The sequence below is a fragment of the Lingula anatina genome, chromosome 5 (assembly GCF_051362555.1).
Source record: "Lingula anatina isolate TDL-2025a chromosome 5, LinAna3.0, whole genome shotgun sequence".
Taxonomy (NCBI): Eukaryota; Metazoa; Brachiopoda; class Lingulata; order Lingulida; family Lingulidae; genus Lingula; species Lingula anatina.
Window position 1 is genome coordinate 15,708,845 of NC_141771.1, and position 25,254 is coordinate 15,734,098.

Consider the following 25,254-nt stretch of genomic DNA (forward strand, 5'->3'; position numbering starts at 1 on the left):
AAATATTACACACTCAGAATTATCTATTTATTAGTCAGTCTGGTGTATCATTTTAGGAAGACATGTTATCTCCTTCGGTGTGAATATCTTTATCTTGAGGACACGTGTTGTTTTGTAATGTAATTAATTAGTGTAGATAAACAGTCCATGGAGCTCGCCTTTTCTCTTCCGTTGGCATCTTTTCAACTATTTCAATATTTTCTCGTCTCCTCCTGCCATCTTCATCCATGCGACGGTCAGCTCAGCGTATTGCTTGGCGTTGGCATCACTAACCCTGTTAGTGTAGTAGTCAAGGTTGTAGCAGAATCGACCGCGGAATTTGTGCAGGAAGTGCAGAAATGGGTAAGGGTATCTATGCCCTGCGGCGGATGTGACAATCCTCGTAGCGTGAACTTCGTCGTCTTTTCCACCAGGAGGACATAACTTGTCGCAATCTCCAATATTTGACGTTAGAAATTCCATTGTACAGTCTGAAGTTGCTAAAATCCGTTTTAAGTTTAGGCCAAGATAATCCCAAAGTTTACAAACCTGTATAATATCGCCATTGTGAAGTTTGGAGTGAATAATCTCGGTTGCTTTTTTGGCAAATATCCAGAAGGCACTGTATGTGAAAGCTGTTGAAGTTGCTAATTTAACATCGAGTACGGAAATTAAAGTTCCAAGGGCAGTGCGCAATTCGGGGGCCAGAAAACGTCGCATATTTACAGCGTGGGCAGAAGCAATGTTAAACTCACGCGGTGTTTTCCCATCATATAGCAAATTGGCCATGGCCATGGATGCAGCAGCAAAGAAGGCGCCGTGGACAGTCGTCCCATGATCCTTACACTTCGCTATGAATCTCTCCGTATCTTGAACCGAGAATTCAACTGCCACTGTTTTGGTATACGCAACAGTTATTTCAGGCGGTGGCGGATATCGCGACATATATAAACTCTTGCTTGGGAACCATTCTGTAAACTTTGATTTTACCACTTGGAGGTAATCTCGCCAAGTGAAAGACATCACATCACGTGGCAAAAGATCTTCCAAAGCCGGTTGAAGTACTACATCATCGCCATCTTCGCAAGGAACGCACGACATGACAAAGTTTAGGATATTGATTAGCATGCGTAATATGAAGAGATTAGACGTTCCATCCAGAATAGAGTGATGGACCCCAAACACAACTGCGCTGGTGAAGCTGTTGCTTTCATTTGAGATATCATTATCTGCTGCTAAACTATCACATCTTTCAGGCATTTGCGCGACTTTGACTCTCCAAAGTGGACCATTGGTGGTGTCAAACATCACGCGCATCACATCCTCGTGGACCTTCTCCCATCCATCTTTTGACATCAAATTTATCATCTCAAAGTCTATTTTAGGGGTGTCCATATACTTAAAGTGCCTCTTCCCTTCGTGCCAAACTATGGCCAGTCGAAGATGTGGGATCTGTCGTTGCAGTTGAACGAAACATTGCTCCCACACATTCTCTGCTATCAACCTTTTCGATTTAATCCACGTGGTAAACGCAACTTTGGAAACATTAGCTTTGTCTAGGATCGCAAAACTGTTTTCAACTTCTCTCAGTGGGCGAATAACGTTGTTGGCCATCAAGAACTTGGGGTCTGAGCTACCAGGATGAAAGGGGCCGCCTGCTGCAGGTTTAATAAAAGTAGGCTTAATAGAACTATTTAACAAAAGAAGAAATAAGAAAGCCGTTATTAGGAATAGACAAGGGAGATGTATGAGGCAATGTTATATACGACTTGCATTATTCGAAAGGTGCGATGTGCGCATGACCGGAATTGTGCACTGCAGGGGTCAAAATGGTACCGGAAGCGTTCCTGACAGCGATAGGAACACATGATGGAAGCATAAGACGTGCCGTGGGCGATATTAAACAAGCCATTTGAGGCGACAACGGTGCCGAAGTTGAAACGTTGGTTAAAATGTAGGATGCCCACACATCAGGCAAAAAAGAAGAGCTGATAAAAAGGTATGTTACACGATATTTTCTTAAATACAAGACCAAATACAAAACCCTAATGTGGTCATTATGTAATTATGTTCACCTGAGTCATTTATTGGGGAGATAAATTTGTCACCTGGTTCAGGCAATTATCTGATACAATCTCCGAGGTGGGCTAGTGCACTGTACAGGTAATTAGTACAAGCTCAACGTCAATATCAGTGCATTTATCTTTGTTTTCACTTCATTATCTTTCTGTTGTGTATCCAGGTAGATTTCGGTTAAAAAAAATATGACTAGTCAATTTTCTGTTTTGTCATCAGTCTAATATGTATGTATGTAAATAAATCACTGTTATAGATGTGTTGATGATGACTTTAATAATTATTTTCATGGCTATTTTTTACTTGTTTTATAGGTGTAAACTGTACAGTGAGGAGAGAGAGAGAGAAACAAAATATTGGATCCAGACGGCAGAGAAAATTAGAAGTAGGCCTACCAGATTGAAGTTTGAATCAAGACAGTGGAGAATGGACCAAGTCCTTGAAGGGAATGCCCAACCCTTTTTTTTTTTTTTTTTTTTGTATTATTTACCTATTAATAAATACAATTCAATATTTCGTTTCACAATTTTATTTTGCATAATAAAACCAATGATGGAAATATCTTTCCAAGGTACCTTACGATATTTCACAGTACCGTAGCCAGGGGGTTCGGGGGTTCGAAAGTACCGCCCCATTTGCTGGGAAAAGGTCCACTCTGGGTAAAATTTGATCTAGATACATGAAGTTTTTATGAGAAAAGTTCCACTTTTTCAGAACAAGAACCCCCCTTTTGAAATTGCTGCCTACGGGTCTGTTTCATGTTTTAAAATGCAATGTTTTAAACATTTTCTAGATATGTTCAAGTGCATTGTGATAATAAAAATGAGATATTTGGTAAAATTGTTCTCTTTTTAGTTATTTGCATAAGTAATATACGATTCAATACTCCTTCACAGTCAGGTTTATACCTGGTTTTAGTTTTACTCAGGTCTAAGCAATGGCGATAACAATACTCTAAAACCAAAGTAAAACTAAAACCAGCTTTAACCTTGCTGTGAAATCAAACCAAAGTTTCACATGACAGTTTTCATGCCATTTTTTTATACTTAGTAATGTCAGGGTATAAAAAGTCATGAAAATTTTAAATTCCTCGTAGGTTTCAAGACCGATGTAAAATTTAACCATTTCAGGTTTGTTGTGCATAGACTTTATGCTGAAAGTGTGTTTGTCAACTTCCTCATGTTCTTTGAACAGTTGTTCCAGCATTTTATGTACTTTTTCTCTGTCACACTATTTCTTTATGCATCTTTTTTTTTTCTTTTTTCTTTTTTTTTTTTTTTTTTTTTGCTCGTTGTAATTCCACTCTTGTTTCCGAAAATTCAATTTCTAAAGATCGGATTTTCTGTTCCTTACTGAAAATAATATGTTGTTTTTCCTTAACTGTCGTTAAAAGCGCCTCTGAGCCTGCATCTGATACAATGCAGTTGGCATCGTGGTCTGTATTTGAGAAGCCATTTTCGTCCTCGCTGTTCAACTTCCCACTTGCCACCAGGTTCACTAAAATTTGTCTCAGAGTTATCAACAGTTAAATGTCTAATAAATTTTCTTCGGGGCTTACAAATCTTCGATTCCTTGAGTGGAAATATAGTTGGTCTACCACCCAAATACGATTTATTCCCTCCTTTAAAATAAGCACTACACACACGGTGATGCTTGGCGGGCTCGAACTTACTAAATGTGCCTTCATTTCCCGCTCGTCCAATATTGTCAATCCATATACCTCTCTTTTTTGGGTCCTTGGGGAAAGCATAAAATGAAAAATTTCGATCTCGCTTCGTATTGTTGAAACAAACAGGCACAAAACACATGGAAACGCCGAGAGGCATTTTATTTCTGTGTACAGAAATGGCGGCAACGCAAGATAGGTCCCACTTTACCCACAATGCATTGCGCTCAAAATCGAAAACGAGACGAATAATGCAAGTCGTATATAGAAATGAATGATTATCAAATTATTGTGAAAAGACCGGTATGTAGTGAAATAAACTTAATGAATAAGCGTTCCTTAATAAATCCTTTCATATCACTGTCCTACGTGCATATAAGACAGTTAATTTTACAAATTTGTATAAAACATACATAGTGGATGACCGAAATAGCTCATTCCTCATGGGATTTCATAACGTAAATTGTACTACCAAAGAAACCTAACTGATGTGGTTTTATATAGCGAAAGTTCGTCTTTCTACCTGTGAGAACAAAACAAGACGATATGTATCTGTCGTTCAAGCCCATGATACTTCGGTCTTTGAATAAATTTCGAGACTTTAACCCTCAAGTGACCGTGTGAGGTTATTAACGACCCCAGCCATATTATTTAATGTGCCATCTCTTTATTCTTTATCCGAATTTTCTTTCCTAGTTTGAGTTTGTCAGTCTACTAATCCTACACACTTCCACATTTTTTTGCAGGGATCAACCAATGAGTTTGGCGTATACATCACAAACACATGTGGGGTCATTTATAACCCCGAAGAGAAGCGTTGGTTTTTAAACATTGTTTTTTTAAGTGTTATTCAAATGTTCCACTTCTTATCAGTACTTTTATATTGTATTGCAGTGCACCATGTGCTTCATGCAACCAGCCAGTGTGTCTAGAACATAGCCATAAACAAGTGCTTTGGGAAGATTGTGCTTGAAATGTTACTAATTGTACATCGCTGAATCTAATTTCAGTAGCTTTGTTGGAACTTGCTTTCATAACTGGGTCTCTCATTTTGACTGTTACAATTTTCAGGTATTTCAGTAAAGAATTTTGTCGATATCATATGACACATATACAAACAAGATGTTTGTGTGGTTTTTGTTTTATACACAGGTGTGGTAGTAACATAGGTTCATTGAATGTGTTTTGAGTAGGATGACTTCCTTACCAGTATTAGCGTATTCCCTAGTCAGCAAGTCAGCTTATTATTTTTTATTGATGTTGGCAGGATGCTAGCTCAACATAAGCCATTTTTTTTTTACTTAAATGTATTTTCTTTGATGTGCATTTTCATTTAGTGTGGCCAAAAAAGAAAAAAAATATTTTGCAAGTGGGAACTGACAAGGGTTGTCTAAATAATGTTGTAATGTCGTTCTTAAAATCTGTGTTTAGTTATTTCTTGCAATAAAAGTATTTTTACCAAATACTTATTACATAAGATCATTATAAAATACCTGTCTTAAATGCTGGAAGTTGTATAGGTGTGATAAACCCCCAACCAGCCTTTTATAATAAGGATCCATGTAGAGAGTCTAATGGGGTTATAGATGACCCCACTTGGTCATTTCAGTCAGTAAAATAGCTCGGTCTCTTGAGGGTTAATGCACCAACTTTTTTTTTATAAGTGTGTGTGTGTGTGTGTGTGTGTGTGTGTGTGAGTTCTGAAATGTATATGTAGCAAAATGGATCAATCTAACCCCCGTAATAAAATCACATACACGAACATTAATTTCTTTTATAACCTCTCTTAATGACAAAACCCTCTGAATGTACAGTACAAGTACTTACCTGTTAATGTGCGATGGCGCATTCAGCTTCTTACCTTGCGTAATCACCAGACAGAGAGAGCCAGACGTAATATTAAAAATACGCATAGCCTTGACCCATTTCATATTCATTTCCCACCGATTTAGTATTTCCTTATACAGGTACTCGTGATAACTGAAGACAGGGATACAGTGCATGCTATGAATACTAGTAGGCCTAGATTCTTAGACACAATTTTTTAAAATCTGTTTTTAAAGCTCTACCTTAAACATTTAAATATCAACTCGGGGATGGTGCAACCTGAAGTGCATGTACACCGAAAAGAAAATGTGAACTTCTAAGTATACCTATAATAATATTCTTTATTAATGTCTGTCCACATGGTTTTCTTAGTTTCATTCACATGTACCAATATAATCCAGACCGCCCCTTTGTTTGTTATCCTACAAATATTGAGTTTGAGGATTCATTTCCAATAAAACTATCAGTCTTTGTAGATCGATCTAATGCACAGGGACTCGCGCTAATTTCAATGAGATTAACAGACTAGCACGCCTACTCTTGTTTCTGACGTGCTCGTATAAATAGCAACAGTTACTAAGAAGTTGGATCGATTTACGTATAGAACAGTAGTTTTATTGGCAAAGAGACCTCAAATATAATCAACGGTATTTCAGAGAGAAAAAGTGCTTGTAACCAGATTTGAAATATTTACGTAAACAGACCTGAAAAAAAAAGTAATTTAGCTTTTTGCGTGGTCATTATTTTTTGCGTAGGATCATAACACCGACGTACGTAAACTTTTTTTAGTTCTCTGTTTCAATAAAATTTCTCAATGTATGTTCATGTAACATCCGTTATGGTTTGTGTTAGAACGACAGAACGTACCGCTGTATTACTTGATGCTTCCTGGTATATAAAATTCAGAAATGTTATTTTTGACGATTCAATAAATTGTGCTGCAACTTTTGGTGGTTTATTAAGGTTATGCACTTTTGGATGGTGTTCTGAGACAGAGAAAGAGGATTATCGTCATTAATCAAGAGAACACAGCGCTTTAATTGTTATCGTACCGTTTTTAATCCAATACCAGAGCCGCAGGTTGATTACGTGCTCTTTCCTCGCCACGAAAGAGAAATGTGTCGTAAATAACCAAAAGGTTAAAGGAATAATAACTCTTCGTATGGGATCTATTTTTCACAATAATAACATTGTGAATACAACTCATAGAAATATAATATATACTGTTTTACCACAAAATCGGCAGTAATAGCTACTATTCTGATATCTAAGCTTGTCTTTAGACCACGTGACCTCCATTGATGGCTATACTCTGTTATAATCTCTTAAGAGATTAGAAAAAAAAATAGAAAAAAAAAACAGGGACTAACTTTGAACGTAAAAGTGAATTCAATAACAATAGGTAAGTATTAGAAAATTGTTGTTTACTCCAGGAAAATTCATTTTTTGGCCAAAATGAAGAATTATTATCCCTTTAATCTGTTTTATCTAATTAAAATTCAACTGTGGCCATGGTAGAGGGAGCCTTTTTTACTTACATGTGCGAGAGGGTATTTATGCACGTAATCATCAATTTGCATGTAAAAGTGACATTTCCCATATCCAAACAAAAGTAATGAACCTCGAGAGTACGATATACCTGTAGATTCTCGTATATAAAGTGCGCGGTACATATACATGTAGTCAGGGAATTCCCTGATATAGTCTTGTGCATACAGTCGTCCGTGTGTGTGTGTGTTTAATATACACCTGCATTTTATATGTAGTGAAGAACTCTACTAAATACTATTTATATCAATTGCATTGGTATGCTGATATTTAAGGTCCCCTAAATACACTCAGAAATGTTGATATGTAAATTTACATGTAGCCGCAGTTTATTTCAGTTAGGAAGGCATGTTAATGTACGTGCGCTCTTTAAGAGTGGATATATTTAAACGTGAGGGTTGCATTTATATGGTATATGTACATGAAATTACTTCTAATTTTTTTAGGTTAGTGTAGATAAACAGTCTTAGAAATTCTTGTTATTGATTCTTCCCGCACTGTTGTGCGCTGACTGTCATTTTACACAGCATCGCATGTTGCCTTTTGTATATTCTAAGGCTTTTTCTTCTTGTGCCATCTTTCCGACTATCACACTGCCTTCCAATTTAATTTCCTGCTGCCATCTTCATCAACTCCACCGTCAGCTCAGAGTATCTCTTGGCGTTCGTGTCACTAATCCTATTGGTGTAGTAGTCAAGGTTGTAGCAGAATCGACCGCGGAATTTGTGCAAGTAGTGCAGGAATGGCTTAGGATGCCTATGTCCTGCGTCGGATGTGACAATTCTCGTAGCGTGAACCTCGCCATCTCTTTCGCCAGGAGGGCATAACTTGTCACAATCACCAATATTGGAAATTCCAAATTCCAATGAACATTCTGGAGAAGCTAAGGACCGTCTGACGTTGTCTTCACCAAGGTAACCCCAAAGTTTACAAAACTGTATAATATCCCCGTTGTTCAGCTTGTCGTGGATAACTTCAGTTGCCTTTTTGGCAAAGATCCAGAACCCGCTGCGAGTGGAGTCGGTTGGGGTAGTTAACGTGACCACGGGTACGCAAACTAAAACCCCAACTGCAGTGCTTAATTCAGGGTCGAGGAAGCGTCGCATATTTACCGCTTGCGAAGAAGCAATATTAAACGAGCGCGGTGGCTTACCATCATTTAGCAGACTGGCCATGGCCATGGATGCAGCAGCAAAGAAGGCGCCATGGACAGTTGTCCCATAATCCTTACACTTCGCTCTGAATCTCTCCGTTTCTTGAACCGAGAATTCAACTGCCACTGTTTTGGTATATGTATCAGATACTGCAGGTGGTGGCGGATATCGTGACATATACAGACTCTTTCTTGGAAACCAATCCGTAAACTTTGATATTGCCATTTGAATGTAATCTCGCCAAGTGAAAGACATCACATCTCGTGGCAAAAGATCTTCCAAAGCCGGCTGAAGTACTACATCATCGCCATCATCGTAAGGTACGCCCGACATGACAGCGTTTATGATGTGAAGAAGCCTACTTAACACGAATAGATTGGACGTCCCATCAAGGATAGAGTGATGGACCCCAAACACGACTACGCTGGTGAAGCTGTTGCTTTCATTTGAGATACCATTCCCTGTTGTTGAACCATCGCCTACTTCAGGCATTCGCGCTATATTGACTCTCCAAAGTGGACCATTGGTGGTGTCAAACATCACGCGCATCACATCCTCGTGGACCTTCTCCCATCCATCTTTTGACATCAAATTAGTCATCTCTAAGTCTACCCGAGGGGTGTCCATATACTTGAAGTACCTTTTCCCTTCGTGCCAAACTATGGTCAGGCGAAGATGTGGAATCTCTTGTAGCAGTTGCTCGAAACACTTTCTCCACTCATCATCTATTATCAGCCTTTTTGAGTCAATCCATGTGGTAAAAACAACTGTAGCGACACCAGCCACGTCGTGCATAATCGCATATACGTTTTCAACTTCCCTTAGTGGGCGAAGAAAGTTATTTGCCATCAGGGACGTCTTCAAGTGCTGTGTGAGGAAAAAAGTGTCTGAGGAGGTCTGATGGAAGAGGTCGCTTGCTACAGGTTTAAAATGAAAATAAACAGGTTTTATGTTCTAAATGGGCCTGAACTCTTCCTTTGTTTGGTCGTTTTGTGCATTAAAATGGTCTCATTAAGAGTTTTGTGGCTTTTTAAACGATAAAGAATCGTTTGAAATGGCACATTCTGCTTCATATGTCATTTATATGAGTAGATCGCACTACGAATAACACCAATATGTGCCTGGTATGCATTTACCCGGTGAATTTTTAGCATGATGAAAACAAGTTGATATTTTATCTGTCGCTGATAGTCTGGTGGGAAGGAGGGGTTCACGTGCCACCACGTGAAAAACAATGAAAACCTATTTTTTTTTTAATCCTTGATATGTAAATTTTTTATTTCTAGATGTTCCCAGAGCGAAAAAAATGTTCCATGGGGGTTAAATTTAATTATATGTTACACCCTGTGACTAAAGCAAGCACATTAAAAAATGGGGGTAGGGGGAGAATTTCATCTATAACTTGCAATTTAGGTAAGATCTGACAATGGTTTATAATCATTGTATAGCTAAGATATAACTCTAAACATGGAGGTTATAAAAGTAATGTAACACTGAATTGCGTGGAAGTGAAATGGGGTCAAAGGTCAAATGATGTCAAATTTGAGAATTTTTATAGAAAAATAAAGTATTAAAGTTTACTTATAGAGGGAATGTGAGCCAATAGCATGTTTTTATGAAGTGTACGTGACTTGAGTTTTAGAATAAAAGTTTAATCAAAAACTGACCTGCATTATGATTATAAGGCCATCTGTAAGTTTAGTTTGTTTTCTTTTAAACCAGTAAACAAATGTGAAATTTATTCTGTAGACACATCACATGCACGTTGACTGTTTTTTGGCACGGCAGGATGCGAGATCCCCTGAAACTGTTTTATAATGTTACGTTATTTATATAAATGTGCGATTCAATGTCACAGCCGTTTGTATGTAGGTCCAGCATTCAATTTATCCGCGAACGGTGCCTGCAGTTAATTTGTAAATAGTAAGTCATAGCAGTTTATACGTACGGTTGTATGTTGTACTTGACATGAACAACAAAAGAGAGCATTGTGTCTTCTTTCACTTTAAGACTCTTTTCATGATAGTTCAGTTAATACAGGACATCCAAATGTATATTATTGAATTACACGTGAGACACTTTCTAATCAAAATCTAGTTAAAACTATTTCACACTAATTATTCGGCAGACTCACTTGAAAGGGTGCCGATATTTTATTACTGTGCCCCCCCCCCCCCCCCCCCCCCCCCCCCCCCCCCCCCCCGCTAGGACGACGTGCTTGGGAGTCGGAAATCCATTGTCAAGTTTGAGCTTTATTTGATCCACGGATCATTTAATCCTCGGATCAACTGGTTGTGAATGCGGAAATAGTCAAAGGCTTTCTAAGTAATTATAGCGGGTGACAATATCTTGTTTTCAACTCAAGGACCAGGCCTAAAGCATATAGAAACCTCTTCAGGAGTCATGTGATTGGGAGCCACGTGTTTATCCTGGGATCCACCGCACAACAGATAGTCACCCCAAATTTCGAAGGACGCCAACCGATATAGAATCTAATCCAAAATCAAAACCTGACATTTTTCAAGGGCACACGTGCTTATGGTGTACTTTATGAGGCACTCAAAGGACTCCGGTTGTTGCTCATCTATTATCAAACCCTGACGGCGTGCGTGGGAGTCGGGGATCCATTGTCAAGTTCGTGTTATATTTGATCCACGGATCATTTAACCCTCGGATCAACTGTGAATGTGTTGTGAATGCGGCCATAGTCAACGGCTTTTTTTCTGTTATATATCTGGTTCATAACTCAAGGACCAAGCATAAAGAACATAGTAACTTCTTCCGGAGGTATGTGATTGGGCTAAGAAAGAATGCGTTAGCAGCCGTTGAAAATAGATGAAGTTCAATTATTAAGTCCTCAGTGATGCCTAAATAGAAAGCATTTATTTTGCATCTAAATATGTCCCAGTTAAAAAAAAGACAAAAAGATAGAATAAAAACAGGTAATTTAACCTATTTGCGTGGTTATTATTTTTTTTCATGTCTATTCGGCATTGACTTCGTGAAAAAAAACACCATCAGATGTAAATTATAAAATTTTTAATTCTCTGTTACCATTGAATTTCTAAAAAAAAAATCAAATTTACTTGTATAACAGTCGCAATAACATCCTGTATATATAGTTTGCGTTAAAACGACAACACGCATTACTTGCTTGCATAGTAGTAAAAGAATTCAGAAAAGTTTGTCATTGTTGACGATTCAATAAAATGTGTAGTAATATTATGACCTTTTTTTCTGTTACATACTTTTGGATCGATACTGTTCAGAGAGCTAGGGTGAAAAGGGATTATCAGCCGTAATCGTGGTTCAATAACTTGATCATATATGTACAGGCAAAATTGGCATATCCCATATCTAAACTATATAGAAATAAATACATGTATATTCACAAGCAAAATTAGCATTCGCCACATCCAAGCTATAGTAATAAATTTCAAGCGTGTGATATGGATACTAGTCAATTGAGCCTTACATATAGGCTCCTATATAAAGTCTGTTCGTGTATGTATTTAATCGCCACCTGTTTGGAGTGAAAAATCCACTGAATACTACGCGCCGATTGCATTGCTCTGGGATATTTCCCGCTCAGACTTACTTTTATGTTGCCAGTCTGGTGTATAAATTTGGGAAGAAATGTTCTCTCCTTCGGTGTGAATATCTTTATCTTGCGGACACGTGTTGTTTTGTAATGCAATTAATTAGTGTAGATAAACAGTCCATGGAGCTCGCCTTATTGATTCCTTTCTCACCGTATTCTAAGATTTTCTCTTCCGTTGGCATCTTTTCAACTATTCCAATATTTTCTCGTCTCCTCCTGCCATCTTCATCCATGCGATGGTCAGCTCAGCGTATTGCTTGGCGTTGGCATCACTAACCCTGTTAGTGTAGTAGTCAAGGTTGTAGCAGAATCGACCGCGGAATTTGTGCAGGAAGTGCAGAAATGGGTAAGGGTATCTATGCCCTGCGGCGGATGTGACAATCTTCGTAGCGTGAACTTCGTCGTCTTTTCCACCAGGAGGACATAACTTGTCGCAATCTCCAATATTTGACGTTAGAAATTCCATTGTACAGTCTGAAGTTGCTAAAATCCGTTTTAAGTTTAGGCCAAGATAATCCCAAAGTTTACAAACCTGTATAATATCGCCATTGTGAAGTTTGGAGTGAATAATCTCGGTTGCTTTTTTGGCAAATATCCAGAAGGCACTGTATGTGAAAGCTGTTGAAGTTGCTAATTTAACATCGAGTACGCAAATTAAAGTTCCAAGGGCAGTGCGCAATTCGGGGGCCAGAAAACGTCGCATATTTACAGCGTGGGCAGAAGCAATGTTAAACTCACGCGGTGTTTTCCCATCATATAGCAAACTGGCCATGGACATGGATGCAGCAGCAAAGAAGGCGCCGTGAACAGTTGTTCCATGATCTTTGCACTTCGCTATGAATCTCTCCGTTTCTTGAACCGAGAATTCAACTGCCACTGTTTTGGTATACGTATCAGCTTTTGCAGGCGGTGGCGGATATCGCGACATATATAAACTCTTACTTTGGAACCAATCCGTAAACTTTGATTTTGCCACTTGGAGGTAATCTCGCCAAGTGAAAGACATCACATCTCGTGGTAGGAGATCTTCCAAAGCCGGCTGAAGTACTACATCATCGCCATCTTCGCAAGGTACGCCCGACATGACAACGTTTAAGATATTGATTACCCTGCGTAACATGAAGAGATTAGACGTTCCATCCAGAATAGAGTGATGGACCCCAAACACAACTGCGCTGGTGAAGCTGTTGCTTTCATTTGAGATATCATTATCTGCTGCAGAACTATCACATCTTTCAGGCATTTGCGCGACTTTGACTCTCCAAAGTGGACCATTGGTGGTGTCAAACATCACGCGCATCACATCTTCGTGGACCTTCTCCCATCCATCTTCTGACATCAAATTTATCATCTCAAAGTCTATTTTAGGGGTGTCCATATACTTAAAGTGCCTCTTCCCTTCGTGCCAAACTATGGCTAGTCGAAGATGTGGGATCTGTCGTTGCAGTTGAACGAAACATTGCTCCCACACATCCTCGGCTATCAACCTTTTCGATTTAATCCACGTGGTAAACGCAATTTTGGAAACATTAGCTTTGTCTAGGATCGCAAAACTGTTTTCAACTTCTCTCAGTGGGCGAATAACGTTATTGGCCATCAAGAAGTTGGGGTCTGAGCTACCAGGATGAAAGGGGCCGCCTGCTGCGGGTTTAAAATAAAAGTAGGCTCAATAGAACTATTTGACAAAAGCATAAATAAGAAGAAAGTCGTTATTAGGAATGGACAAGGGAGATGTATGAGGCAATGTTATAGAAATGAATGATTATCTAATTATTGTGAAAACTGATGCAGTTTTATTATTGTCGAAAGTGAATATCACTACCTGTTTGAAAAAAAAAACAAGACGATATTTATCTGTCGTTCAAGCCCATGATACTTCTGTCTGGTCTTTGAATAAATTTTCGAGTCTTTAATACACCAACTAAATCTTGTTTTAAGGATAGTCGTTGGTTTGGTGTACATATGAACATATATTCAACTCTTTTATAATCTCTCTTAATGGCAAAACCTTTAAAATGTACGAGTACTTACCCGTTAATGAACGATAGCGCGTTTGGCTTCCTTATCTTTTTTAGATGCTTTAAGTAATGACCAGATAAATAGAGCCAGACGCAACACTAAATAGTACGATTACAGCCTTGCCCCATTTCATATTCACTTCACACCTGTTTCATGTTTGCTCATTCTCTTCATAACTGGAAACAGGGATACAGTGTACATGATGAGTAGGCCTACATTCTGGGTCACCAATGTTTTTTATCTGCTTTTAAAGCTCTACACCTTATACATTTAAATATCAACTCGGGGATGGTGCAAACTGAATTGCACGTGCACCAGAAAGAAAATGTGGACGATGCTTGTACCTGCAAAGATGCAAACGGATCTTCACCCGATCTCCGCTATATATATATATTTCCTGTTATTATTGAATTTCTCAAAAAAATATAATAATATTACACCCGGTATGGTTTGCGTTACAGCAGCAATACGTATTTCTTGCTTGCTGGTAAATAAAAATTCAGAAAATATTGTTATTGTTGACGATTCAATAAATTGTGCTGCAACTTTTGGTGTTTTTTATGTTGCACGTTTCAGGATACTGCACTGAGACAGTGAAAGAGGAAAATCGTCCGTAATCAAGATAACAAAACGTTTTAATCGTTAGCGTATCGTTTCTGTGCCAAATGTAAATCCATGTGGTAAAAACAATTGTAGAGACATTAGCTTCGTGCATGATCGCACGTTTTCAACTCCCCTAAATGGACGCCATCATGTGCTGTGGGAGAAAAATGTGTCCGTATTGGTGTAATGACATAGGTCGCTTGCTACGGGTTTTACATGAAAATAGACTTTATGTTTAAAATGGGTCTCAACTCTTATCTTGGTTGTCGTGGCATGTCGTGGCATGTGAAACATTTTAAGCAAATTACACATTCCTCTTCATTTTACCTGAACGTAATGTAGGTTGCACTTCTAATAACACCTCCATTTACTTGATGCATGTATGACTCTACTAAGTGAATCTTTCCTACATGAATATAACAAGAATAGGACAAGTGACCTTTAAGAAAGAACCGCACGTGTGGTTACCGGCCTTATGGGGTTAACTTCAGGGTAGGTCAAGCATTACGTGCAATGCAGCCCCATCGTTATAATTTCTTTTCATTCTATCATAATTTCGACAGTCGGGTCAGGCATGATCCAATGTGCTGTTAAATAAATACCCTAGTTTTTCAGTTGGTCGACACTATTTGGCTTGTTCCTGCAGAGAAGGTGTTTCACTTCCCAAAAAATTAGAACTACTAGAAAAGTGTACATAAGGTAAGTATCTATTTATCAAACAATAATATATCGTATTGTTTTCCTGTAAACAATGAATGCATTTTAAGAAATTAACTACATTCATATACCTGGTATGTGGAAAGTGAGAGGTCGGTTTATAAGCAATGTATGCAGTCAGCAAGTCAGCCAGTCAATCCTGCCATACGTGGTTAATCAATTCGTTTCATATATTCATTTCTCAATTAAAGTATTTTAAATCAATTTATAGAATGACTTATTAAAAGGTTTCTTGCTTGGTTCTTGCATATTCGTCCCCGTTTCACTGTGAATACGTTTTAAAATGTATTCTGTTGCCATATCTATTCAGGTTCGAAGTCTTGCCATCTTTAACGAGTAAAGAAACAACGTTACTGAAATGGCAAATGGCATTATTCGCCCACTGGGACGAAATGAAACCGACTGTGCTTTGATGCATGAAGCAAACGTCTCTACAGTTGCTTTTACCACTTGGATTGACTCAAAAAGACTGATAACAAATGATGAGTGGAAGAAATGTTTCGTTCAACTGCAACGAGAGATCCCACATCTTCGCCTGACCATAGTTTGGCACGAAGGGAAGAGGTACTTCAAGTATATGGACACCCCTCGGGTAGACTTTGAGATGATTAATGTGATGTCAGAAAATGGATGGGAGAAGGTCCACGAGGATGTGATGCGCGTGATGTTTGACACCACCAATGGTCCACTTTGGAGAGTCAAAGTCGCGAGAATGCCCGAAAGAGGTGATGGTTCAACAACGGGGAATGGTATCTCAAATGCCAACCACGGATTCACCAGTGTAGTCGTGTTTGGGATCCACCATTCTATCATGGATGGAACTTCGAATCTATTCATGCTACACAGGCTAATTCACATTCTTAACGCTCACATGTCGGGTGTATCCTGCGAAAATGGCGATCCAGTGGTGTTTCAACCGGCTTTGGAAGATCTCTTACCACGAGATGTGATGACATTCACTTGGCGAGATTATCTTCAGGTGGCAAGATCAAAGTTCATGGAATGGTTTCAAAGAAAGAGTCTGTATATGAATCGATATCCACCACCGCCTGCAATTGCTGATATGTATACCAAAACAGTGGCAGTTGAATTCTCGATTCAAGAAACGGAGAGATTCATAGCGAAGTGTAAGGATCATGGGACAACAGTCCATGGTGCCTTCTTTGCTGCTGCATCCATGGCCATGGCTAGTGTGGTCAATGATGGAAAACCACCCAGCGTGTTGAAAATAGGTTCCATCCATTCTGTTAATACGCGGCGCTTTATGCTTTCAGAACAGAGCACTGCTTTAGGACTTTTCTCTTGTATACCTGAAGTCACATTACCGACCCCAACAGAAATCACATATACCGCCTTCTGGATACTTGCAAAGAATGCAACTGAAGTTATTCAGTCCATGCTTCGCAATGGGGGAATCATGCAGCTGTGTAAAATATCGGATTACTTTGGGGACGAAGGCGTGAAAAGCATGCTAGCAAGTCGAGACTGTACAATGGAATTTGCAACATCCAATATCGGCGATTGCGACAAGTTATGTCCTCCTGGAGGACAAGACGACGAGGTTCACGCCACGAGAATTGCCACTTCCTCCGCGGCACATAGATATCCTGTACCTTTTGTGCATTTTTTGCACAAATTCCGCGGTCGTTTCTGCTATAACCTTGACTACTGCACCAATAGGGCTAGCGCTACGAACGCCAAAAAATACACTGCTCTGACCGTGAAGTTGATGAAGATGGCAGCGGGCGAAGAAGAAAAAGGGACTTGCTTGTAATCGAAAACGTTAATTAAGGGCTCGTACATGTATGCCTTGCCTAAAGCCAGTTATCTAAATGATTTCTTAATCGAGCTTATTGAACATTTTTATTCCAAAAGGGTTGGCGTTACGGACGTGAAAAGTTACGATGATATGACTGTGGAGTTGATTTAAATGGCAGCAGGAGAAGAACAGAAAGAGACTTGCTTGTAATCGAGAATGGTAACTAAGGACTCGGCTGTTTTACCTGAAGACAGTTACAAAAAACATAGTAATGATTTCTTGGATTATTTTTATCTCCCTTATGCCTTAAGGTCCAGTATTATACTACCTGTATAAGCAGATGCACAATACGTTTCAATAACGACACGTACGCACAGACTGGCCAAAAAAGCGAGCTCGTCCAAAACTATGCATAGACAAGTCGCATTCCTTTTTATTATTAAAAAAAAAAACGAAATGTTATTATGTAGGACACAATATGAAGACAAATAATCCATTCACTGCTGCGCAACAGTAGCTTTATTTAGTTTGCCCCTGTGTCGATCTTCTATTTACACTGAACATTTGCACTGATGACGATTAGCAAATGTGTTTAGCCTCTTAGGACGTTTATGGGCGAGGCATGTTTGTCATATTGTTCTGGTCGATGTTATCGTGATGGTGTCCTTTAAGGGGCCGGCAGTAAGGTTATTGCATGCACCGAATCTTTGAGAGAGAGAGAGAGAGAGAGAGAAAGGGGGGAGATAGAGAGAAATAAAGAGTGAGAGAGAGAAAGGAGGAGATAGAGAAATAAAGAGAGTGAAGAGATAGAGGGAAACAGATAGAGAGACAGAGAAACAGATTGAGAGAAATAAAGATAGAGGAGGAAACAGATAAACAGGTAGAAAGAGGGAGAGGGGGGAACAGACAGAGAAAAAGAAAGAGAGAGAAAGAGAGAGAGCAAGAAATATAGAGAAAGAAAGAGAGAGGGAGAGTGACATAGAAGACGAAGGCAAAAGACAGGAAATTAGAATAAATATCATAGCATAAGCTGCCAACATCAGGACTGTGAAAACCTGTTATTGACTTTTTTATATCTCTGGACACATTTACTATAAGTACAAATTTAATAGTTAATCACTTGATATTTTACAGAACGTCTGCCGTCGTTTAACATGTAAATATGTAACAGTTAAATGGGAAAATAAGAAGGTGATTATATTAAAAAAAAACACGGTACAGGTATATAAATCGCAAATTTCATCAGCCCTTATATTCCCTTTATAATATGGTATTTAACGTGTATGAGCTAGGTCAAGCATGAAGTGACAGGCAGCTCCGTCATTATTTGTTATTTTCGTTCCATAATTCATGATGTTGACAGACCGCAATACAGGGCAGGCATGACCTGTTGAACTGATATATACAGAGTCTCGGCCAAAATGACATCGAAGCTTTCCATGCATAACATAACCCGAGAACATTTCATTCAAGGCTCTACATGGTACAACAACCAGTAGGTCTCTATTTGGCTTGTTTTCTATCATGCACGGTAAAAGCTTTTTACTTGGCAGAATTGTATTACAGCGCACCATTCGCCGGTAAGTACTATATTAAACACTTTTCTGTTTCATCGCATTCCGTTAATTATTTTTGACGTAAAAATGTGTCAGTCAGTGAACCAGACAGTCAGTATATGTAGGGGAAAGCGGGGCCACATGTAATTCGCCCTCTTTTTATAAAAAAATTGAGATGAAAGGAAGGTTTCTAGATTTTTTTCAGAAGTAAGTTCATTTATATAACCTTATGGTGGTGAAGTATCAAAAAGTCCAGTGTAATTTTTTCAGTAAATTCTGTATTAAAATGTCTAGTGTAATTAAGTGTGGGAATGCGCCCCACCCCGGGGCAAATGTAATCACTCTGTGGGGCAACTTCGCACGTATAAAATCCAATAGAAAAAATACTTGTATCCATTTCTGTGCATTTTACTGGATTAAAATGAGTAACAGAGGCAACTAAGGTAGGCAGCATTAAAGCACAGTGCATTATTGCTCGTCTCTGACTTCCTAAAATAAACCTACATGTACAAGCTTAACAAAAACATCAACAGCATCAACGAAAGCAAATTCACTTTGACCGAAATGTCACAAGTTTTATCATACATGTACTACTCTATCTTTAATGCGTCAGGTAACATCACGTTATGTACATCTGTTTATGCTGATCGAGGTTTGGTAATTACATTAGAATGAAAGTGTCGTTTTCTCTTGTATTCATCAGAGTCAGCGTTGTGACATATATACATGCCCAGGGCCAGGTGAGAAAGCCATGTGAAAAAGGGGCGAATTTGTCCCGAGGAGGCTTTTTTGTTCCACGCATAATATTCACAAGACATAGGGGAGACCTGGGCTAGTTGGACCCCGGGGTAAGATACCCCCCCCCCCCCGTCAATTTGTGAAAAAAAAAACTACGGGGTAAAAAAACGATCACATCATTTTGAAAAGTGACCGTATCCACTGATGTCAAGAAAGCGTTAAAAAGTTTAATTTAGGTGGTGAGTCCAAATAAAAAAATTATGTGTCTTAAAGTATATTTATTACAGACATTTTGAAATCTATTTTCATAGGCTTTGATCGAATATACATGTAGCACATGTACAGGGCATAAAACTGAAGCGCGTTATTTACATACAACGTAAGGTACAGAAACCTCAATATATCTGCCTCATTTGAACTACTAATTCATCAAAGACTCTTCGAAATAGTGTCTGATTTCTTAATTAAAAATGTCTGAATCTTCTTCCATTTCTGTTCTGGCGCCTACATAGGGCCTATTGCCCCTCCCCCCAAAATTACCTCCCCCCCCCCATGCCCTGTCCCTTACTCCCCTCTAATGCCACTCATGTTCTAGTCACTGCCTTTCCTTGAATATTATTATTATTATTATTATTATTATTATTATTATTATTAAATTCCAAAGGTGAGCATATAATGCCTAGGCGAATTGCCACCTTTATTTATACTGTATCAATATTTAACCCTATTGAGAATACAGATGTTTAAAAAAAAATCAAAGACTCTCAAAATTCAATTTGATAAAAAAAATTGTAAAAATGTATTTCATGGCGTTTACGTGGAATACCCACTGCATTTTCGTATAGGGGGCCAACATGCCCCGCCACGGGCTGAATGACTAAATGTAATCTATATTCAAATTACAAAACAGACACCAATTGAGACTCTTAAAGTTTCTTTCCAAGGTAAAATAAATGAGTCGTGGCTTGTGAGTCACGTTTCATCTGCGTTGCACCCCATAGTTTTGTTTTATAACTCTTGCACATACCACGTGACATCTTGAAATGACGGGAGGCCAGATCCAACTTTACACTTTTGAGATATACGGACTTTCTCCGGGGGCGGACTATCCCCGCCTTCTCCTTCGTCAGTATGGCCACATTCACAAACAAAGCTGAGCTGCGTACTAATACATCCGCGGATCAAAAATGGCCAACCCACTTGAAAGCTTACCACTTAATCCCCGCAGGGAATCTATTCAGTGTCTATTACGGGATTTTGCTGCAAGCTTTCAAGTGGGTCGGCCATATTTGGTCCTCGGATCTGTAAGTCTGCGGATCAGCTTGTTCTGAATGCGACCTACGTTCGCCAGTAAGTCCTGCCATACTTGTTTTTTTTATATATATATATATAGCATTTAAATTCACAAGTTCAAGTATTTATTACTTCTAAAGTAACAACTTAAACGATGTAATATATAATCCCAGCAGTCTCCATGGTTTCCATTCTAATACCAGGTTTTTAACGTTCTTCTACCCCCATGTCTATATTTAGGTGCCTGTTTGTAACAAACAAAAGAAAAAAGGAAATCACACCAATGATTGCAAATGATATCATTCGCCCACTAGGACGTAACGAAACCGATTGTGTTTTGATGCATGAGGCAAAAGTCTCAACAATTGCAGTTACCACGTGGATCACCTCAAAAAGGCTGATAACAGAGGGTGTATGGGAGCAATGTCTTGGGCATCTGCAACGAGAGATCCCGCATCTTCGCTTGACCATAGTTCGGCACGAAGGGAAGAGGCACTTCAAGTATATGAACAGCCCTCAAGTAGACTTTGAGATGATTAATCTGACGTCAGAAGACGGATGGGAGAAGATCCACGAGGATATGATGCGCGTGGTGTATGACACTACCAATGGTCCGCTTTGGAGAGTAAAAGTTGCACGAATGCCTGAATACGACGATGGTTCAACAACGGAGAGATGTATCTCAAATGCGAGGTTCACCAGCGTATTGGTCTTTGGGAGCCATCACTCTATAATAGATGGAACGTCATTTTTCTTGATGTTACACAGGCTATTTCACAGTCTAAACGCTGTCATGTCAGGCGCATCCCGCAGTGACGACAATGCTGTGATGCTCCAGCCAGCTTTGGAAGATCTGTTGCCACGACGTGAAATGGCACTTACTTGGCGAGATTACGTTCACATGGCAACATTAATGTTGAAAAGTTTGTTTCCAAGCAAGAGTATGTATATGGAGCGATTTCCGCCACCATCTGCAACACCTAATACGTATACAAAAACAGTGGCAGTCGAATTGTCGATTCAAGAAACGGAGAGATTCATAGCGAAGTGTAAGGATCATGGGACAACTGTACATGGTGCCTTCTTTGCTGCTGCATCCATGGCCATGGCCAGTCTGATAAATGATGGTAAACCACCCAGCGCCCTAGATATACGTTCTATTCATTCTGTTAATACGCGGCGTTTTCTACCGTCAGAACTAAGCACTGCTTTCGGATTTTTCACTGCTATACCAAGCGTCTCGATAACGACGCCTACAGATGCCACATTCGCTGCCTTCTGGAAACATGCTCAGAATGCTACCCAAGTGATTCACTCCATGCTTCGCAATGGAGATCCCATACGGCTTTGTAAAATAGCGGATTACATCGGTGACGACGGCGTGAAAAGCATGTTAGCTACACCAGATTGTACAATGGAATTTGCAATATCCAGTGTCGGCGATTGTGACAAGTTATGTCCTCCTGGTGGACAAGACGACGAGGTCCACGCCACGAAGATTGTCACATCTACCGCGTCTCATAGGTATCCTATGCCTTTTGTGCATTATTTGCTCAAGTTCCGTGGTCGATTCTGCTACAACCTTGACTACTGTACCAATAGGGTAAGTGATGAGAACGCCAAAAGATACGCTGAGCTGACCGCGGAGTTGATGAAAATGGCAGCAGAAGAGAAGGCGTGGAGTTAATGGAAAAAATGAAAATATTCTGTCTGCTCAACGATATATATATATATATATATATATATATATATATATATATATATATATATATATATATATACTTAAGGAAATAGTTTTTAAACAGCAATAAGATAAAGTTTCTTGGGCTGATTATATTTCCTTGCGTGCCAGTAAGGCAAGACTAAGGCAGTCATCTGTATCCAATAACCATGTAAAGTCGTATCATTTTGTTTATCTAACTTATTTTACCATGTGGCAGAAGGCTATGATAAACGGAGAGAAAGCTTCCTTGCACGCCAGACTAGCCAACCTCGTTATGATGAACAAGACTTTAAGAAATGCTGTCTTTTCACACAAAAAATGTACATTGATGAAAATCAGATGAAGCCTCTAGGCATATTCATATATCGATTACCTTTGTCTGTATATTAACAAGATTTTGTACTTGTAGCGGTTAAAGCAGAATTATAGGAACTAGTATATTGCATAAGTTAAAGGTTTAGGGTGTCGCGTGTGCACCAATAACAATTAATTATAATTAGAAAAAATGTTTTAGAATTTTGTGTATCAGGTCATCGGAATTCGGCTTCTTTCGAGAAATGCTAGACTGCAAATTATCATTTTGAGCCCTAGCTGTCTTTTACTTGAATGTGTTCCAATCGGGGTAGATGCGCCGTATAAATACCCCGGTATCGCAACGTGTATCACAGCGGAGGATCAAAGTGAGAACTCAGTAAGGAAAGGATTTGTAAATGTTGCATAATTTTTATCTCTTGTTTCTTATTTGATAGAGTAGGTTAATATTCTTTAGAGTACTCTAAATTATTAAGAGTAGGTTAAAATCCTAAGTGACCTGTGCAACAAAGACAGATATGTACCTGACAGTGAGCAAATAAACAACATGCGTAGGCCTATACATTCCTTAACACAAAAAGCCCTGCAAATGTCTTCAATTCTTGAATCTCTACAAAATCTCTACAGGTTTAATACTGACGCCAGAATCATTCTACTTCCGGTCCTCTATCCGTAACGGGGTCTGTGTTATTAAAACCAAGGTCGGTCGGAATTCTGCACCCGTTTGACCTTCCAGGACCGTATAACCAGTCCCATAGCTCACGTTTAGAATAAACATTCGATATTTGAGGTTCCTCGTGTAATTTACTACAAAAACTGCACCAGTTAACATACGGTCCGTCCATGGGTCTAGTTGTACGGTAGTAATTTTTCCAGTTTAAATATTGTAAGTACAGCGTGTCGTTCCTATCTAGCAAAAGGAGGTACTCTGCCAGAGCCTTTGGTGTCGTAAAAGCTGACGTGTCTACGTGCATTTCTGGGAGCACACCAAAGATTGAGTAATTGGCTCCGCTTCTTGACACAAGAACTACGTCCAAATTCCAAGACCTGAAAAACTTCTCAGAGACATAGTCCTCCGCCAGGTTGTTCTCAAAGGCAAGGTAAAACTTGTATGTCTCATTGACGTATCTCCAGCAATTTCTACATGGCCTTCCACAGTCACCTAGTATATCCACATCGATATATTTACTTATCTCTGCAACATACTCTTCTCTCCTACTCCTGGTGGTACAATCACTGACCACCCAAACAACCAGTTTCTTTTTTGATTTGATAATCTCCGAGAAGTTGCGTGTGAGAGGTTCGTCTCGTTTTATAATCATTCCGTAAGGAGTGAACACATCGGAGTTTCTCTTATATGTGAACGTCCAATTAAACGAGTTGAATAGCATTTCTTTGTTGCGTTGGTTTCTAATGTAGGTTTGGCAGGACGGTTCCAGTGTGTGGAACACCCATATTTGGTGTTCGGGTTTCGAAAGTGGAATATCACACTCCTTTTCCACTCCTTGGCATTCCCGGTGAAATGCAGTAGTCGCCACGTTGAATATAATCGCGTCCACAACAGCGGATTGGTTTCTGTCGGTCGTAATGACACATGAATTTACTGGACAAGACTCGAAAAGTGGCTCCCGCTTCACGTCGTAGTAGTATTGATAATCGTTCCAAAGCAAAATTGACTTTACCGATGGAGAGACTGGTTTGTTGATTGTATTATTGTATTTTAGATTTCTCGATCCATGAAAAATATTGGGGCGCTCTTCTAATTTGGTATCCTTTCCATCACCATTGGGGCGCTGGTTTGTTGTAAACGTATCCAGTGTCACCGGAAATTTTGTAAAAAATTCCTGCCGCACAGAACTTACATGGGCATAGTGGTTGTTGTTGTAATAATACTGGTCGTTGACGTCTCCGTTGTGGATACCTTGATTGTATATCTGTTTGACATGACCATGGGAATGCGGAGACCCCAGATGCCTGATTCTCGCCAGTGGTTGTTGTTGGTCTGTGAGAACTTGGTTTATTCGTCTGATGAACACGACGTATTGCTCAAAAAGCACCGCGATGACTGCCCAGCAACATAGTACAAAAAGAACGCTGAAAAAGCGGGACGTTTTGGACCATCTGTTCATATTGATAACCTCTTTTGTTCTGATGGTAATATGTTCTAGCTGGAGTATCAGACATAGTAATTTATCTCTCAATCAACTGCACATTTTTGAATACTTTATACATTTTACATTAAATAACCATTGTTCCCGCATACTTATACGTGACTCAGACATACAAAAATGTCTCATATACAGCGTTGGAAATAACCATTCAGTGGGTGTAATTACCTTGACGCTGTATCTTATTTAAAGATGTATAAAGGCACACAATATACGCACGCTAGATAATTTAATACATGTCCTAAATGAAAAACAATCATTCTCTGCAATGTCCTCACTTTATTATCAAGGTATCAGTGCATATGCCCATGCCAATTCAATCCGATCTTACTTGCTTTATTAGTTTTTTTAAAGGTATGCGAGAGAACACCCATATGTAGGTCACATTCGGGGTCAAATATGTCCGCCCCATCTACATGTACCTCTATAAACTACAATCCATTCAGTAATCAGTTACACCTATCGTGATAGATGCTCCGCTCCAAGTACCACATACGTTTAATTCTGTATTGTTA

At 39.2% G+C, this 25,254-nt stretch overlaps 2 protein-coding genes across 2 annotated transcripts; one reads left to right on the plus strand and one right to left on the minus strand.

Annotated features, from left to right (window-relative positions):
- Window positions 1-165: 165 nt before the first annotated feature.
- Window positions 166-5,687, minus strand: LOC147761724 (uncharacterized). The gene is made up of 2 exons (XM_087013947.1): window positions 5,549-5,687; window positions 166-1,637 (listed from the first exon to the last, which is right to left on the minus strand). The coding sequence occupies exons 1-2, from the start codon at window positions 5,568-5,570 to the stop codon at window positions 187-189; spliced, it is 1,473 nt and encodes a 490-aa protein (XP_086870073.1). The 5' UTR covers window positions 5,571-5,687; the 3' UTR covers window positions 166-186.
- Window positions 5,688-18,203: 12,516 nt separating this feature from the next.
- On the plus strand, window positions 18,204-22,247 carry LOC147761725 (uncharacterized). Its single transcript, XM_087013667.1, has 2 exons — window positions 18,204-18,529; window positions 20,777-22,247. The coding sequence occupies exons 1-2, from the start codon at window positions 18,474-18,476 to the stop codon at window positions 22,221-22,223; spliced, it is 1,503 nt and encodes a 500-aa protein (XP_086869793.1). The 5' UTR covers window positions 18,204-18,473; the 3' UTR covers window positions 22,224-22,247.
- The last annotated feature ends 3,007 nt before the right edge of the window (window positions 22,248-25,254 follow it).